The sequence below is a fragment of the Carassius carassius genome, chromosome 9 (assembly GCF_963082965.1).
Source record: "Carassius carassius chromosome 9, fCarCar2.1, whole genome shotgun sequence".
NCBI lineage: Eukaryota > Metazoa > Chordata > Actinopteri > Cypriniformes > Cyprinidae > Carassius > Carassius carassius.
The window spans coordinates 11,291,965-11,310,531 of NC_081763.1; the positions used below are offsets into that span (position 1 = coordinate 11,291,965).

The 18,567-nt window shown below is 38.6% G+C and overlaps 1 protein-coding gene across 1 annotated transcript; it reads left to right on the top strand.

Annotated features, from left to right (window-relative positions):
- The first annotated feature begins 1,532 nt into the window (after positions 1–1,532).
- LOC132148945 (protein CASC3-like) lies at positions 1,533–15,879 on the top strand. Its single transcript, XM_059557755.1, has 13 exons — positions 1,533–1,762; positions 3,085–3,109; positions 3,424–3,479; positions 8,090–8,284; positions 8,478–8,614; positions 8,789–8,965; positions 10,255–11,090; positions 11,188–11,249; positions 12,039–12,147; positions 12,342–12,458; positions 13,313–13,518; positions 13,626–13,748; positions 14,415–15,879. Exons 1-13 carry the CDS (start codon positions 1,577–1,579, stop codon positions 14,451–14,453), a joined length of 2,268 nt encoding a protein of 755 aa, XP_059413738.1. The 5' UTR covers positions 1,533–1,576; the 3' UTR covers positions 14,454–15,879.
- Positions 15,880–18,567: the final 2,688 nt, after the last annotated feature.

Consider the following 18,567-nt stretch of genomic DNA (forward strand, 5'->3'; position numbering starts at 1 on the left):
CAATGCCCCGGATTGTATCAAACTTTGATGGATTGAGGTTTGGTTACATCTAGGGCTGTGCAAAAAATCGAATGCGATTTTCATGCGCATCTCATCAGTAAAGATGCTCCTGTGATTAGAAGTATATCTCCAGCACGTGCGTTCAGATCAGGGTTGCCAGGATTTCACAACAAATCTTGCCCAGTTGCTTCTTAAAACTAGTCCAAAACTAGCCCAATCGCGTTTCCAAGAAGGTTCCTCGATAAAAATTGCTTCCTGGGGTTAAAATATAAATTTTTTGGAAGGGTTGCCTTGGTAAAATTAGCATTTTAGGGGCTAAATATCACGTTATTTGTATTGGGGTTGCTTCAAACTGCGGACATGAAAAACAATCGCAGACTTGGCAACACTGGTTCAGGTGAAGCGGCAGTTACTACACAGAGCCGTAGTCTACCGACTACTAACACAAAATTGTTTTCAAAATCAACAAAGAATCGCCTGCGATTTTAACATCGATTTTGTGTAGATTGTCAGTGAATTACGGCTCGGTGTAGTAAACGCCAACCAGTGTTGCCAAGTCTGTGGTTGTTTTTCATGTCCGCGGGTCGAAGCGACCCCAATACAAATAACGTGATATTTAGCACCTAAAATGCGAATTTTACCAAGACAACCCTGCTAAAAAACTTATATTGTTACCCCGGGAAGCAATTTTTATCGGGGAACCTCCTGGAAGCGTGAAGACTGCTTCGTCACTGTTTGTGTTGTATCAGACACGTGCAATTAACATCAGGCTATATGAAAAACAAGCTCAATTGGAGTTAACAAGGTCTTTGGCCGGCGAATGAGGAGATCTGTGTTTTGTCCGCATCTGAGGAAAGTGCAGCGCATTATATGCTATCATCACCTTTTACAGGCTATATAACATTTATTGGTGCTATATGGGCTTAGTTTTTCTTGTTGTTTAGTAAACTTGGCCAATGTCTCATGATATAAACGATAAAGCGCTTATGCACAGGATATTCAAAACCGATATTCATTGTACCAAGTTGGCTAATCTCCAAAATCGGCCAGGTTGCGCGGGCTACCACAGATCGTAACAATACGTGTTGGGAGGGGACTTAATTTTTCAACGGCTCTGGAAAGCACCATAGACATTCCCTGAAAGCACCAAAGTGACTGAAGGATTGCCGTAAAGCAGTATCTCTGGTTGTACGATGTGTATGAAGCAAATAAGTGACTCTAAAAAATCTAACACCCAGCAATGTGTAATTTCTTTGCATCTCCTTTCGAATACAACATTCAAATTACTAGACAAAAAAATTATATCCTGAGAAAAAGTGGATTTGAGGGGTTTACCGCCATTGACCTTCATTCATTCTGCACTCGTCCTGTGAGCGCCCTCATATGGAATCAGAGTGGAACTGCAAACAGTTCAGAAGCCGGAAGTGTAGTGAGAGTGAAACTTCTCGCCATATTAGACATTCTCTGCTTTTACTGTCTATGCTCTGACGCAGCGGAGAACAAGAGAGGATATGACGTACGCACGAGCCCCCATAATTCCGTGCGCAGATCCGCTCTTCCTTCCTTGAGAGTTAAGATGGCGGACCGGCGGCGACGGAGACGACGCGCCTCTCAGGACAGCGAGGAGGAGGACGAGTCCGCCTCGGGCTCCGAGGGCGGGAGATCCCTCTCGGCCGGCCGCAAGCCTCGTGGAAGAGACCCCGAGCCGCTAGAAGCGCCAGCGGAGCGCGTCGCCCCCAAAAGCGACGCGGAGTCGGAGTGTGTGAGTGCGGCTGTACATCTGCATTTATAACCGATCCGATTGTGTATGTACGCGCGCGGTAGTGTTTCACACTGAGCTGGTGTCACTGAAACACGGGTTTAGATGAGATACACGGCTACACGTTTGATGTGAGAGAAATGTTCAGGTTTGGATCAGACGCCTTATTTATTTCACATGGATTTAAAGTTCTTGGTGTGTCTGTGGCTCTTCACTCCCATAAATGTGGCGTAGACCTCGTTTGACCTTAAAATGTGTCGCCTTTCATCATCTGACCCAGCGGTTCTCCATCAGGGTCCCGGAGGGTCCCCTGTCCTGCACATCTAGGATGTCTCCTCTGTTTCACGCCCAACTCATCTTCCTAAAGAGCCCGTCTGAACTGAACTGGGTGTGTGTCAGATTAATGAGACCCCGAGGTGTCTGGACCTCCAGGAACCGGGCTGAGAAACACAGACGCTTGCATGAAGAGGAAGTAGTTCCCGAGTCGGTCTGCTTGGTGATTATTTAGGCGTCTGATAAGAAATTAGAGGACGTTTGAGGTTCCCCAAGCGTTTGATATCTGATCTGTCAGTCAGACGACGCTGTTCTGCAACGGGAAGAGAAAGATCTGCTGACCGCCAAGAGGAAGTCCAGTTTTAAACTGGATGCGCCATAGTTATTCAATTAAAGTTTATTTGTTTAGCGCTTTTTACGATACAAATCATTGGAAAGCAACTTATTAAGTTTCTACAATATTTAGTAGTAGCTTATACGTGGTGATCAGGTTATGTGCAAATGACAGGAATTTTCAGAAAAATTTATAGGAGACATAGTCAACAAGATGATAAACACTATTAACAGCAATTATTATCTGATGCAGTCACACTTGTAGCAATATTTGTTAGTTCTGTATGTTGTTTCAGGGTTAACATCATCTGGGGTCCTCTGAGGGACTGGAGCTTGTGTAAATCCCGTGGCAAAAAAGAGAAATAATTAGCATAGCTGCTGTTTCAACAAAGTACAATGAATTCGTTTAACCCAAACTAAAGAATAAGAATGTGTTTTTTATTAGATACAACTGCAGTCACAATTTAAGAGATGCATTATTCGAATGCTTCGCGAAAGATGTATTTTTAATCTAGATTTAAACAGAGAGAGGGTGTCTAATCAGGAAGGCTATTCCAGAGTTTGGGAGCCAAATGCAAAAAAGCTCTACCACCTCATGCATTCACAAGTTTACTTTTCTTGAATTGTTGTTTCTGATCATTAATTCTTTAAACAAGGCTTTTTGTTTATTAAGTCTTCTTGCCTGCCTGGATATTTGATTCTCATCTCTTTCTGTTTAGGAAAGTGAAGATGGCGCTGGTGAAGGTGAGGGGATATGTTTATCGCTTTTGTCTTTTTGCTGCAGTCTTTTTTTGTTGTTTTTTTGCCATCAGTTTTGACGTCTAACTCACTAGCATCTACTTTCTAAAGAGACCCAAATGATTGCAAATTATGTGATTTTAATGTTTTATCAGGTTAAATGGTTATGAACTGTCACTCTTGATAGTTCATCAAGACAAACTTTTAAAAAGCCAAGCCTGAAAGTTTGTCACTCTTAATGAGCAGTTCTATAGTCATGTGGTTATTTTCTCTCAGAAATGTGAACAGAGTGGCTAAAATGGCTGATTTCTCTTCTCCAGCGGTCTTATCAGACTATGACAGCGCTGATCTGGAGGAGAACGGATCGCACACGGAGGTAAGTCTCTATGGCCATGCCGTTTATGGGGCTTGTTGGACTGCTGTGTAGAGGGGACGAATGTCTCCATTGCAGCCGAACTGTGTTTTGCTCCATCATGAGAGTGCTAACCAATCTTAATGTAGATTTAAGAGTGTGTTGATGGTTTGATGTAGTCAATAAGTTCCATATGGAGCTGTCTAAGGAATGATTTAGATCTGAATTAAATGAGACTCAGCTGGGGAGGTTTTTGTATGAAGGTTTTTGCTGAAATTGTCAAGAATATTTTTGCTCCTCTCTCGTGGCGTTATGAGTACTGCCAATGCCGAGCCCCATGCTGTTAGTGCATCTGTACTCCTCATCTAATTTTAGTAGACACATGACGCACCGTCCACAGTTTTTGATGCTCTTCGTCCTTATGCATGTAGTCTTTTGATGATTGGAGGATGATCAGGTAATTCAGGCATATTAGAGAAGGCTGGGGTGCATTGCTTGTGAGGTCGTGGCTTTAATTCACTACAGACAAGCACAGTCTCCTCACAGATTCAAAATGCTCTTTAAAGAAGATTTCCTAACAGGAATGTTTTCTAACATTATATGCACAGGTGCTGGTGATATAATTAGAATATAATCAAAAAGTTGATTTATTTCACCAATTCCATTCAAAAAGTGAAACTTGTATATTATATTAATTCATTACACACAGACTGATACATTTAAAAAAAAAATTCTTTTAATTTTGTTTATAACTGACAACTAAGGAAAATCCCAAATTCAGTATGTCAGAAAATTAGAATATTGTTAAAAGGTTCAATGTTGAAGACACCTGGTGCCTTTTAAATGATCTCTCAGTCTAGTTCTGTAGGCTACACAATCATAGGGAAGACTGCTGACTTGACAGTTGTCCAAAAGATGACCATTGACACCTTGCACAAGGAGGGCAAGACACAAAAGGTCATTGCAAAAGAGGCTGGCTGTTCACAGAGCTCTGTGTCCAAGCACATTAATGGAGAGGCGAAGGGAAGGAAAAGATGTGGTAGAAAAAAAAGTGTACAAACAATAGGGATAACAGCACCCTGGAGAGGATTGTGAAACAAAACCCATTAAAAAAAGGGGGGGAGATTCACAAAGAGTGGACTGCAGCTGGAGTCAGTGCTTCAAGACGTATGCAACAGACATATGCAAGACATTGGTTTCAGCTGTCGCATTCCTTGTCAAGCCACTCTTGAACAACAGACAGCATCAGAAGCGTCTTGCTTCTAAAAGGACTGGACTGCTGCGGAGTGGTCCAAAGTTATGTTCTCTGATGAAAGTAAATTTTGCATTTCCTTTGGAAATCAAGGTCCGAGAGTCTAGAGGAAGAGAGGAGAGGCACACAATCCATGTTTGAGATCCAGTGTAAAGTTTCCACAGTCAGTGATGGTTTGGGGTGCCATGTCATCTGCTGGTGTTGGTCCACTGTGTTTTCTAAGGTCCAAGGTCAACGCAGTCGTATACCAGGAAGTTTAAGAGCACTTCATGCTTCCTGCTCCTGACCAACTTTATGAAGATACAGGTTTCATTTTCCAACAGGACTTGGCACCTGCACACAGTGCCAAAGCTACCAGTACCTGGTTCAAGGACTATGGTATCCCTGTTCTTAATTGGCCAGCAAACTCGCCTGACCTTAACCCCATAGAAAATCTATGGGGTATTGTGAAGAGGAAGATGCAATATGCCAGACCCAACAATGCAGAAGAGCTGAAGGCCACTATCAGAGCAACCTGGGCTCTCATAACACCTGAGCAATGCCACAGACTGATCGACTCCATGTCACGCCGCATTGCTGCAGTAATTCAGGCAAAAGGAGCCCCAACTAAGTATTGAGTACTGTACATGCTCATACTTTTCATTTTCATACTTTTCAGTTGGCCAAGATTTCTCAAAATCCTTTCTTTTGTTTAGTCTTTTTTCTGAGATACTGAATTAGGGATTTTCCTTAGTTGTCAGTTATAAACATCAAAATTAAAATAAATAAACATTTGGAATACATCAGTCTGTGTGTAATGAATGAATATAATATACAAGTTTCACTTTTTGAATGGAATTAGTGAAATCAACTTTTTGATGATATTCTAATTATATGACCAGCACCTGTATATACACAGTGCCCTCCATATGTATTGGAACAGTAAAGACAATATTGCTTTCTCTGTTGTGGAGTCGAGATATTTGCAAACATGATTAAAAGATGAATGTGCGACAAAACTACAGAATGTCACATTTTATTATTAGGTCTTTCGACACATACATGTTTTACCAAATAAAAAGGACAGCACTTTTAGAGTTCATCCCACTGTTTGATGTTAGCATTGTATTGGAACAGTTGAATTTAATGCAGATGTAAAAGATTAAAAGCTAATATTTAGTTGCAGTTCTCTTGCATGCAGTCAGAGCAGAGTCTGCAACCCATAGACATCACCAGACTCTTGCTCTTATGCTTTGAAATGCTTTTCTCCAGGGGAGTTTCTGTCTTCAGTCTCCTCTTCAGCTGGTGATCGGATTTAAATCTGGAGATTGATTTGGGCAATCTAAGACTTTACATTTCTTTGCCCTGATAAAGTCGTTGACTGAACTGGCAGGGTGTTTTGGGTCATTGTCCTGATCCAATGTGAAGTGCTTTCTAATGAGTTTGGTTGGATTTTCTTGAATATTGGTAGCAAAGATGATTTTGTACTTTTCCAAATTCATTCTGCTTCTGCCATCATACATGAAGTCATCATTAAAATGAAGAGATCCTGTTCTAGAAACCGCCATGCATGCCCATGCCATGACTCCACCTCCACCAAGCTTTACAGATGAGGTTGTATGCTTAGGATCATTTGCAGTTCCCTTTTTTTTCTCCACACTTTTGCTTTCGAATCACTTAAAGGTTAATCTTTGTCTCATCGGACAATCAACTCAGTTCCAAAACTCTACTGGCTCACATTTGTGAAGAATCTTGTGAAGAATATTTTAAGTTGGACATGTTTTTGTTTTGTGATGTCATGTATACTTTGTTTTGCTGTGCCAATGATGATGTTAATTGTAAAAATAACCAAACGACATCAAGAATGTTTTGTTTGTAAAAGATTTGATGTGCTAAAATGATTAAAATTCTTAAAAAAAAAATGTATATGTATATACAGTACAGACCAAAAGTTTGGAAACATTACTATTTTTAATGTTTTTGAAAGAAGTTTCTTCTGCTCATCAAGCCTGCATTTATTTGATAAAAAATACAGAAAAAAACGTAATATTGTGAAATATTATTACAACTTAAAATAATAGTTTTCTATTTGAATATACTTTAAAAAAATAATTTATTCCTGTGATGCAAAGCTGAATTTTCAGCATCATTACTCCAGCCTTCAGTGTCACATGTAACATCCAGTCTATCACATGATCATTTAGAAATCACTCCAATATTCTGATTTATTATGAGTGTTGGAAACAGTTCTGCTGTCTAATATATTTGATGAATAAAAGGTCAAAAAGAACTGCATTTATTCTAATAATAAATTCTAATAATATATATTCTAATAATATATTTTCTTTACTATCATTTTTTATCAATTTAACACATCCTTGCTGAATAAAAATATTGATTTTATTAAAAAAAAAAAAAAGAAAAAAAAATTACTGACCCCAAATTACTGACCAGTAGTGTATATTATTACAAAATATTTATATTTTAAAAACATAGCTTCTTTTTTTTTTTTTTTTTTACTTTTTATTCATCAAAGTATCCTAAAAAAGTATCACATGTTCTGAAAAAATATTAAGCAGCAGAACTGTTTCCAACTTTGATAATGAATCATCATATTAGAATGATTTCTACAGGATCATGTGATAATGATCCTAAAAATTCAGCTTTGCATCACAGAAATAAATGATAATTTAAAGTATTATAAATTTAAAAACAATTATTGTAAATTGTAATAATATATCACAATATTATATTTTTTTCTGTATTTTTGATCAAATAAATGCAGGATTGATGAGCAGAAGAAACTTCTTTCAAAAACATTAAAAATAGTAATGTTTCCAAACTTTTGGCCTGTACTGTGTGTGTGTGTGTATATGTATGTGTGTGTGCACATACATACACTGTCCACGACTATTCTTAATATATTAAAATCAGTTGACGCCCATCTCTCATATTGCCATATTTTATACTTTTATATGCCATCATAACATTTGTTAATGTTTTGAATTGGCTTTTGTTATATTCAGTTTTTATTTTCACTTTAGTTTTAGTAGTCCGTGTGCTTTTTGTTACTTGCTTTTTTTTTTTATAAGAAAAAGCTTGTTTTTGTTTCTTATCAAATGTTCTGATATTTGGTTATTTTTTGGTGTGCTTGTTACAGTGCAATTATACAAATAAGTACTGCGTAATATTAATGACTAATGTCTATTTAGTGTCAGTTGCTTTTAGTTATGCATCACTTAATGTTATTACTATAGTAAGTACATGTAACAAAGACACTGTAAATTTGCTACAAATTTTCTATAATGTGTTTGTGTGCTTGATCGGAATGAAGTTTGAAGTGATCAGTTTTGGTTTGTGTTTTCTGACCTGAGAATTTGATGTTTGGTGCTGCTTTTTTCAGGGAGGAGAGGAGGAGGAGGAGGGAGAGCATATCAGTGAAGAAGAGGCCTCACATCCTGCCGCAGAACCGAAGCCCGCTGCAAATGCACCGACAGAAGAGCTTGGTGAAGAGGAGGCGAGAGATGAAGGGGCCAAGGAGGTTAAAGCTGATGAGAAGGGGAATCTAGCCGGGGAGCGACAGAGTGGGGATGGACAGGTCAGCTTGTGGTGAAAACGCTTAATTTGAATTAAAACAGTCCCACATAATTAAAATAATCCTTTGACTGATATATAGCAGTTGGTCACAGTGCCACATTCTGGATTAAGATGATGCTAAATCACACTGCCAGTTTTAATTGTAAATCTTTTTTTAGGCCAAAACTGAAGTTGAGACCTCTACATGTTTACAGGAAAGCACCGAGGACCCTGAGAATAAATCGGGCAGCAAGCTGGACGATGATGAGGACCGGAAGAATCCAGCCTACATCCCCCGAAAAGGCCTTTTCTTTGAGCATGACGTGAGAGGCCAGGCTACAGAGGAGGAGAGGTGAGAGACCTGGAGGGTTTTCATTCAGGGAAAGCTCCCTTTTCAACTATGCAATCATATTTCAATTAGTTGAAGATGAGTTTCGGGTGTTGAATCCGACACTAAACCTTGTGTTTCAAACCCTTTGCTGTCTCTCTTCCTCCCCCCTTTTCCTATGTGTCCATCTGTCATCAGACCTAAAGGCAGGCACAGGAAGTTGTGGAAGGACGAGGGCCGTTGGGAACACGACAGATTCCGTGAAGAGGAGCAGGCGCCAAAATCACGCGAAGAGCTAATTGCTTCTTATGGCTATGACATTCGCAACAGCACTGGGCCGAGTGATGGACGATCGTACCGTTTCCGAAAACCCAGGTGAGCCCCATGTTTGTTTCCTTGCAGTCTGGTATTGAGTGCTGTTGGTGAAATATAACGTTTAGTTTTGTACTTTAAATGCTTAGACAACTGTGTACTAGTGATGGATTCACAAATGATCTAGGTTGATATAGTAAGCCATTTTAAGTGTTTACTCCCTTTTCTTACTTTTTTCAATAAATAATAAACCATTGCAGTTTCTGAAGTCATTAAGTTAAATTTGATTACACGTAGAAAACAATTTATAAACTTAAAGTATCTAAAAAGTGTATTATGTAACCAATTGTAGATGTTTGATTAGGTATGTAACGATTCACTCAACTCACGATTTAATTTCGATTCACAAATTATACAATTAGATTGTGTAATTTAAAAATTTGAAGCAAAAACAATGTTTTGACATCAGTTTTGTGAAACTATATACAAAAATATCTGCATGAAACAGCAGACGAGCTGAATGAGATGCAGATTCACTCTCTGCCAGCAGGTGGCGCTTAAAGCGTTTCCTTGGTTTCCGTTGTAAACAAAGCAGGTGCAATTATAAATTTTAATTTGCATTATACAGAGGCAAGATAAAAAGAAAAAGTAGTTCCCCTCAGACATGCATTCATATACTCTACCCCTAATTGAATCGCAAATTATTTTTATTTTTAAGCATCTCAACCGATTTTAATCTTCACACATTTGAATCGTTTTTCAACCGGCTTGCGGTTAATCGTTACAGACCTATTTATGATTATTATATTTTATATGTATAATTTGCATACACCCTACTATTCCAAAGTTTGGGGTCAATAAGAAATATTCTTAAAGATTTAATTATTTAATAAGCATGTAGTTTCATTTTATATGTATTAAACTGATGTAATGGTAAAGACATTTTGTACATTTAAATATTTTTTTTTAATCTGAAATGGTTTCCACAAAATTAAGCAGCACATCTGTTTTGTACAATGATAAATGTTTAATTACAAATTGAGTAAGCATTTAAAACTGATTTCTGAAGGATCATGTGACACTGAAGACTCGTGTAATAACAGTATTAAACTACATGGTACAATTTAAATGTTTCTATTTTACAATTTTCACAATGTTATGTTTTCTATTGATTTTTATTTTTGTATTTTTATTGTTTTTATAAAATCAAGCATATTAGTGAGGATAAAAGACTTTTCATAAATGTTTAAAAAAAAATCTTTTTTTTTTTTTTTGGATTGTTCATACTTTCTAGAAGTTTTTATTTGCCAAATGCACGATGGGTTGCACACTAATATCTAGTTTCTTTGCAGATATTCTGGCTCACCCAGTCGGGAGCCTAGGCGCAATCGTGAAGGTGAAAAGTCAGTGCGTACAACGTGGCAGGTGCCTCCACCTGGCCATCGTAATACTGCTCCGTCTGTTACCCTGCAGTCAGGCCCACCTCCTGGTCCCCCTGCAGCACCTAAACCCTCTGGCCGACCCTCGACCCAGCCTCCACAGCGCAGCTTCCAGAGTAGTCGAGCCCTGTCGGCCCCCCACAGGACAGAAGGGCAGAGACACACGAAGCCCAGTCTAGATGGCCCACCACCTCGAGGAGTGCGGCCACAGCCTGTGGAGGGTGAGAGGGGCCCGAGGCTCAGGGGCCGTGGTTCACATGCTGTTCACACTGACCGTACCCCAGCCACGGTGGTGGAGGATATCCACAGTGTGGAGGAAGAAGAGGAGGAGGGTGAGATTCCAACAGCCACAACTACATACACCGCTCACCACTACAGGACGGAGAGAGAGAGGGTACCATCTCCACGGAAACAAGAGTCTGGCCCAGCAATGGAAGGGGGCAGTGCAGCCGGTCAGGTGCGAGAATCGTCTCCTCAAGAGAAGCCGGTGGAAAAGAAATCGTACTCTCTTGCGCGAAGGGCGACACGAACGCGACCGTCTGATCTCGGTAAGCAGGCGTCATTAGATGACTCCTCACCCGTGGTCCAGCAAGCCCCTGTGGCAGCAAAGAGTGAGTCATGGCAAGAGCAGAGTGATGCTGGAACACAAGGTGGACTGACGGGGCTCGACCAGGACCTGGCTCGACTCAGCTTGGCGGGGCAGAACTGGGCCCAAAGCCCTCCCTCCTACTTGCAGGCTGAGATGAGAGGCAAAACTTAATCTTTGTGTAATTCATTTTACAAAATTTTTTTGGTTTGTTTTTTTGAAATGTTGGTTTAAATTTCCTGCTTTTTTGTCCCCAACAGGCATCCGTAGCTCTGTGCACATAGCAGGAGGGCCTCCACAGTATGGAAACATGGAGGATATTGTGAGTACACCGGTCCATCATTAATTGTCTATATGGATCAGAAAATCCCAAATACTGATTGAAAGCGTAATACTGAAAGTGAAATATCACCTTAACTATTTGCCAAATGAAAGTTTAGATCTTATTGCAAATGATTTATTCATGTATTTTCTAAAATATATCAAAGAAAATTATCATCTGAAATGTGCTGTGATTTTATATTCCAAAGCGACTATAGCACATTTCCCACGTGCATGTAGTTTCAGTTTCGCTTAAATTCATTAAGGCCACTATGTTTACCCCCCCAAAAACAGTTTAATTTAAAGGATTTAAATTGTGGGATGAGGGGAACTAAAATAAATGTTTGTAGTGTTTATAATGTTTGTAAACTATTTACAAACGTTATTTATTTCTGAATATAGTCAAATGTGACTTACACAGCAATGTGTTTTTTTCCCCTAAATTTATTTGCAACTTATTTTCTTAAAAACTGTATGTAACCACAAATTTGACCTAATCATGGCTTAAACCTGACCCTGCAAGCTTTCATTCATTTGCCTCAACTTTTGAGATGTGGGCACTGCACTCTAAATTAAATCAACAACTGAAGCATCTCTGTCCTGAATTTTTGGTTTTTTGAAAACCTGTTAAACTCAGTGAGCATTTCTGTGAAAATTTCTGTTGCTACCACAGTTTCATCATGACTTTAACACTATTTTAAAAGTATTTTCAGTTTGGAAAATGTGTATGAATTTGCTGACCAAAGTTGTAAGCTACAACCTTGTTTCAGCAGTTGTTTCTTGTTATCAGGGTGTTGGTGGTGGCCGGGCTAAGCGGTATTCATCACAGCGCCAGAGGCCAGTTCCAGAGCCTGCACCCATGCACATAGGAGTCATGGAGGGCCATTTTTATGAACCCAGTGAGTGCAGTACTGCTTCTGGCCCATAGAGGACAGTATTAAGTTAAACGGGTCATGGGAATGTGTCCTAAAATCACTTACTGAATAGTTAAACTTATAGTTAGTCCTTCATTTGAAAACTCAGGAGCTGTTTAGGAAATATCATTTTTAATTATTCGAACATCCAAGATAGTAACTTGCATTTCCAAATGCAGTGTCATTCCAGGGACCAATCTTCACACACAGTGACAGTCCAGCAGCCCTGCCCCCTCAAGGCATGCTTGTTCAGCCTGAGATGCACCTGCCACACCCCACCCACCCCGGACACCCAGGTGAGAGTTGTGAACGTTTGCGAACTTCTGCTTGATGGGAGAGTTAATGGACAGATAATCGCAGCTCCTGGTAGTCTGTCTGATTTCCTCTCCTAAAATTAAAATAATAAATTGGTTAAAAATGATATGAGGGTATATATATATATGTGTGTGTATGTATGTGTATACAAATGTGTGTGTGTATATATATATATATATATATATATATATATATATATATATATATATATATATATACATATATGTATATGTGTGTATATATATATATATATATATATACATATATGTATATGTGTGTGTGTATATATGCGTGTATATATATATGTGCTTGTTAAATCAGATTTTACGGTCAGTTTATGGTCTAGATTTTACCATAGTCATTGATTTTGTTTCAAAAGAATGTTTTATTCTATTATCATTATAGAAATATAAATTCTTTAAATTAACCCACCCCTTACCTTTTTCACTGGTTTAGAGATTGCAGGTATGGTTGCTTTTAATGTCAGCATGATAAATTAACCCAATCTACTGTCTAAATGCGTGTAATTGATTTTATTGGGATCAATTCGTCCATGCATTTTGTATTTAAAAAATAACAAACTTGGCTCATTTGTATAAAAAAATACAGGGCTTTCTTTTTTTTCTGCAATTGACTACAAGCCTGCATTCAGATCTCCCATCTAATAACCAAATGATAAAACAAAGTTCCCACCCTGATTGTTTTCTATTTTTATTAATTCATTGCTCTTGGATGTACGTGGCCATACAGAAGAAAATACCTGCTGCTACTCATTTTAACATGTGATCACTCCAGATGACACATCAACATTAACCTGTTAAATATTTTGTTTAAGGTTTACACCCGCACCAGTCAGGAGGGCCCTTGCCCAATCCGGCTCTTTACGCTGCCCCACCAGTTTCTATGTCACCTGGGCAACCGCCTCCACAGCAGCTGCTCCCCCCACCCTTCTACCCTCCACCAGGTGTCATGACCTTTGGGAACACCAACTACCCGTACCCTGCTGGCGCTACGCTACCTCCAATGTACCCCAATCCCCAGGTGAGCCTGTTTGACTTTCTGTATCCCGAGACACACTTCAGTAGTGAGTATCACAGTTTTTTTAGGATCTGTACATGCTTGACTTCCTTCTGTCTGTCTCTCTCCAGGCACAGTCACAGGTCTACGGTGGTGTGACATACTACGACACGGTACAGCAGCAAGTTCAGCCCAAACGCTCCCCGCCCCGACGCTCCTCTCATCCTGTTACAGTCAGACCTCCCCCTCCTGAGGTAACAGCACATTAAACATTACATCATTCATTACATTCAGCCAGGAGAGATCAGGCAGGTTCTTTTTTAAAGAGGGGATGCACAGAATATTAATACCGTATTGGCTACTTGCTGATGCTACAGTTTAATAAGATATCCCATACCAGTCGTGTCCAAAGTGAATGTAAACACAGGACAAAAAATCAGATATGGTCAAAAGATTGGATCTGTGCATTAGGACAAACAGTCATATAGCAGAAATTACTAATCCAGGGGTCTCCAACCCTGCTCCTGGAGAGCAACCTCCTGCAGATTTCAGCTCCAACCCCAATTAAATACACCTGAACCAGCTAATCAAGGTGATCAGGGCTACTTGATGATTACAGACAGGTGTGTTGGAGCTGAAGTCTACAGGACAGTAGCTCTCCAGGAGCAGGGTAGGACTAATAAGTGGTCGACCGATATGTTTTTGACTGCCGATATCTTGGAAAGCAGTCCTCGAACAGATCGACCAAGCAGAAAAACGTATTGGCCTTGCCGATTATATCGGTCAACCACTAGGACTAATCCATTTGTTTTTACCTTTTTTAAAATATGAAAGAAATGATTGGCAATTTACATGATATTTATAGAGAATATTAACAGCTGATTTGTGGTTTGACCTTTTTCCCTTTTCCCATTCGTCAGGACCAGAGCAGAAAACCCGCTGAGGAGATTCACTCCTAGCTGACGGAGGATGAGGGGGCTGCGTGTCAGGACCAGCATCGCTTTTGTATAAATTGAATTCACCATTTAGGTTTTGGCTTTAGTTTTTTTCTTTTAATACTGTTTGTGTATTCGTTATGCCTTTTTTAGGTCCACTGTCTTCATGCAGGGTTCTGTTTTGCGGGTCGTTCCTGTCTGTGGTATATCCATTCATAACCAGCGATGTGTTTTACCATTATCTGCTGTTCGGCTAGGAATTAAATGTGCAGTCTTAAGCGGCGAGAGGTTTTTATTTTTCTCTAAGCAGCTCCTGTATCTCCGATGTCTCTACTGACAGACGAGAATTGAAATTGTTTGAGGCTGCTGGACTTTCTGAATCGAGTTTGTTTTAAATCTCCATTTACTCTTTTGGGAAAACAAATGGAGAAATGCACTAAGATGAACTTGAGTATGGGAAAAATTGGCCCTGCATTTTTTAATTCTGGACTAACGGTCTCCTGTTTCACAGCTTAGATGCTTGGAATGGAGCAATGAAGCCTGCAGACTGCTGTCATACATGGTAATGATCTTCAAATGCACAAATCCAAGACCATTTTGGGTCAAATTAAAGCCAATTTTGCATGTTTTTTGTCCGTTTAAAAGTGACTGCTTAACCTGCCGTGATGGTGCTTAGTCCCATTTCAGACTGGGGCTGAACCCCTCAAACCTCCTCTCTTCATCGGTGTCTTGTATCTTTAGACATTGTGCTGTGTTGAATTCAATACTGTAATTATTAAAGTGAACAGTTAACCTTGCCAGATACTGACCTACTTGACAGTGTAACTTGCTTGATTAGCTTTCTATTGTAAGTGTACATATTAAAGTATATTGAAGCCAGTGGTTTAACGAATAATACGAAGAACTAGTCATTTCTGAAATGCTGTCAATATGAACAAAGGCAGCAGGGAAATCTAGCCTAAGCCTCTGTTTCTTTCATTTTTTTAATTTTAATTTCTATAATTAATCTGCAATTCAATTTTTTTTTTAGGCACACTGTACAGGCATGCATGGTTTTATAGATATATTTCATTGTGAAAGCAATTTTAGATGGCAACCTTGGCTTTGAGCTGTTATTCTTTGCCCCACTGTGGGAGTGCTATGGATGCATCTTTTTCAATTGTTCCCTTTATGATTGTTTCCGTCTGAAAAAATCTAACAGTATAACTGAGATGTTGTCGTTCCCAACATTGTTTAGACATGGCTCATAAAGACTATTAGAAGATGTTTTATTACTTTCTATGCCTTAAAGAGTTAATTGGTTTGACATATCTGTTTTTGTTTGATTAGACCTGACAACACTGTGAGGGCTTGTATGTTTCATAGTTGTTTGAATAATATTCAAATCGTTTAGTTTTATTTTGGGGAGTAGTGTCAGGAGATGAAATTAAACAAGAACTGAATATAACAATTGACTTGTGTGTTCATGTATACACACGCACACACTGATTGACATTGTATATTTAAATATGAATGCACATTTCCTCTTTTTACATTTAGATTCCCTTCGTCATTTAATAATACTGTTAGGATGTCATCTTTAGCTCATTTTAATTTGTTCTGTGTATGACAGGGTTGTGATGCCTACATTTACTTCTAGCTTTTCAAATGATTTTTATTATAAAGTCACTCAATTATAAATAGTAAAAAAAAAAAAACTTTTTTTTATACAATGATTTTAGACTTTTAATATCAGCCAATATTGTCCATAAATATCAATTTAATTGTACTGTAATTTTTCCGATTAATTTTTGGCCCTGTTTAGTCATTGGATTTGTCTTTTGTTCAGCTCTCCCATCTGAAAAAGTCAATTTTGCTTCATTTTGCAAAGAGGTGCAATATGAGAAACATCAGTCGTGGTAAAAAGCGTTCTAGATTGTGAGCACAGAGAATGCCTTGGCCTATAATAACATATTATCATATTAATGTACCGTTTATGATGCTTTTGTGAAATCAAAAGTCACAATTTAGATTAATATTATTGCTAATGTTTTGCTTTACTTTTACATTTTACTTAATACATTTTAATGAAACATTTAGCTTAACTTAGTTAAAGGGATACGCCACCCCAAAATGAACATTTTGTCATTAATAACTTACCCTCATGTCCAAACCCTTAAATGCTCAATTCGTCTTCAGAACACAATTCAAGATATTTTGGATGAAAACCTGGAGGCATGAGACTGTCCCATAGACTGCCAAGTAAATAACAGAGTCAAGGTCCATAAAAGGAATGAAAAGTTGTCGTCAGAATACTCCATCTGCCATCAAACGTACAATCTGGGTTATATGAAGCGACTGGAACACTTTTTGTACACTTTTTATTTGTGTTTTTTGCATCCTTGTGGCGCTGATGACCAGAAGAGCACACACAGCACAGTGATATGGAGTGACACAGAGGAGACTTATATATAGACAGGAATTATTGAATAAAGTCATTATTATTGTTTTCTTGACTTAGAAAAAGTGTTCCCGTCGCTTCATATAACCAAGATTGCACGTTTGATGGCAGAAGGAGTATTCTGACAACAACCTTTCATACATTTTATGGACCTTGACACTTATTTACTTGGCAGTTATGGGACAGTCTCAAGCCTCCAGATTTTTTTTAACCTTTTTACAAGACATTTTGTTTACTACCAAATTCACCTAATTCTGTTTGTGTTATTTAATAGGTTTGGTGATCTATTATTCTAAGCTGTGAAAAACCATAACAAAATAGTGACAAAGAATGAGCAAGGGTGTCCAAACCTTTGACTTGTACTGTACATGTACATGAAGTTATCAACTTGAAAAGCTTTGTCTTCACTAGAAGACTATAAATAGTCTCAGTTCAGTGTAACCCATGGCCTTAACCAGAGTGTGAAACTCACTTCTAAGTGCTTCGGTATTCAGACTCGGCTTCTTAAAACCATAAGCTGCCTCACCAAACCAGTCTCACTTGCAAATTGAGCTTGACCCCTATACTGCTGGAAACAATGACTGATGCATGCATCTTCTTGACTACAGCCTACCAAAAAACACCCTCTTCTGCCTATTGAATCATCAGAATGTGATGATTATTATGCACAACACTTGAAATGAACAGTGAAACTGCTCATAATCTCACTGACCTAATTATAGAAGTATTTAATCTAGTGAATTCACTCTTTTATGAAGCACATTGTGTAGAGCATACCTACACCATTGCTTACAGGTTCATGTTACAAACGTCAATTGGTGAGTAACAGTCCTGTGTCACTGCTGAAAGGGTGAAACAGGAAGTGGAGGGTTTTATATGATCAGATTTCTTATTACAACCTACGCTTCCCTGGGTGCATGTATAATAACACTTGGTAAGGCAATCACAGCCTAAATACTATTTGTCATATTAATGAATGGGGATTTGTTTTAAACGGATGAACTTAGGTATTAGACTCGAGCTATGCCAAAATGTATACCTCAAACTGTGTGGCTTGTTGATGGCAAATGCTCTAGCATGATTTTTACCCTGCAGATAATTAAAGAAAAAAGCTAGAAAATCCTATTTGTATTGACGGAGGGACCTGACACAAAAAGTCTTTTCACACTTGAAATAGTTCACCCTGGGTCATTCTAAACCCTGGATGAAACAAAATCTTGGGTTATTTTATTTCACATTTCAAACTATTCATGCTTTAATTGGTTAACAATTAGTCTTGGGTATTTATAATCTGAAATTTTACACTGTACACTCCTAAACCCTGGCTAATGTTCTTATTTGCATATTTGCAGTGTCAGTGTCACTGATTGGATAAACACAGCATGTGACCTGCTTACATAAAGGCTCTAGCATTGCGCATACTCATTATTTTGCTGACTGTACAGTCAAGTTTTTTACCTGAATGGACTTTTCTTACTAAGGTAAGAACGTATGGAAGGTTGAAAGGGCCAAAAGTATTTAAATCTGACCATGTCAGCATGCACTGTTTGTCTGCGTTAATGCAACAACATGTGCAGCAGCCAATGAAGTTTCTGTATTTGAGATTATATTTGCACGTGACATGATGGTACATTGGTTTATACATTTACAACACATCAGACGCCATGTTTATTCATGAAAAATGTCATAATGGTACAC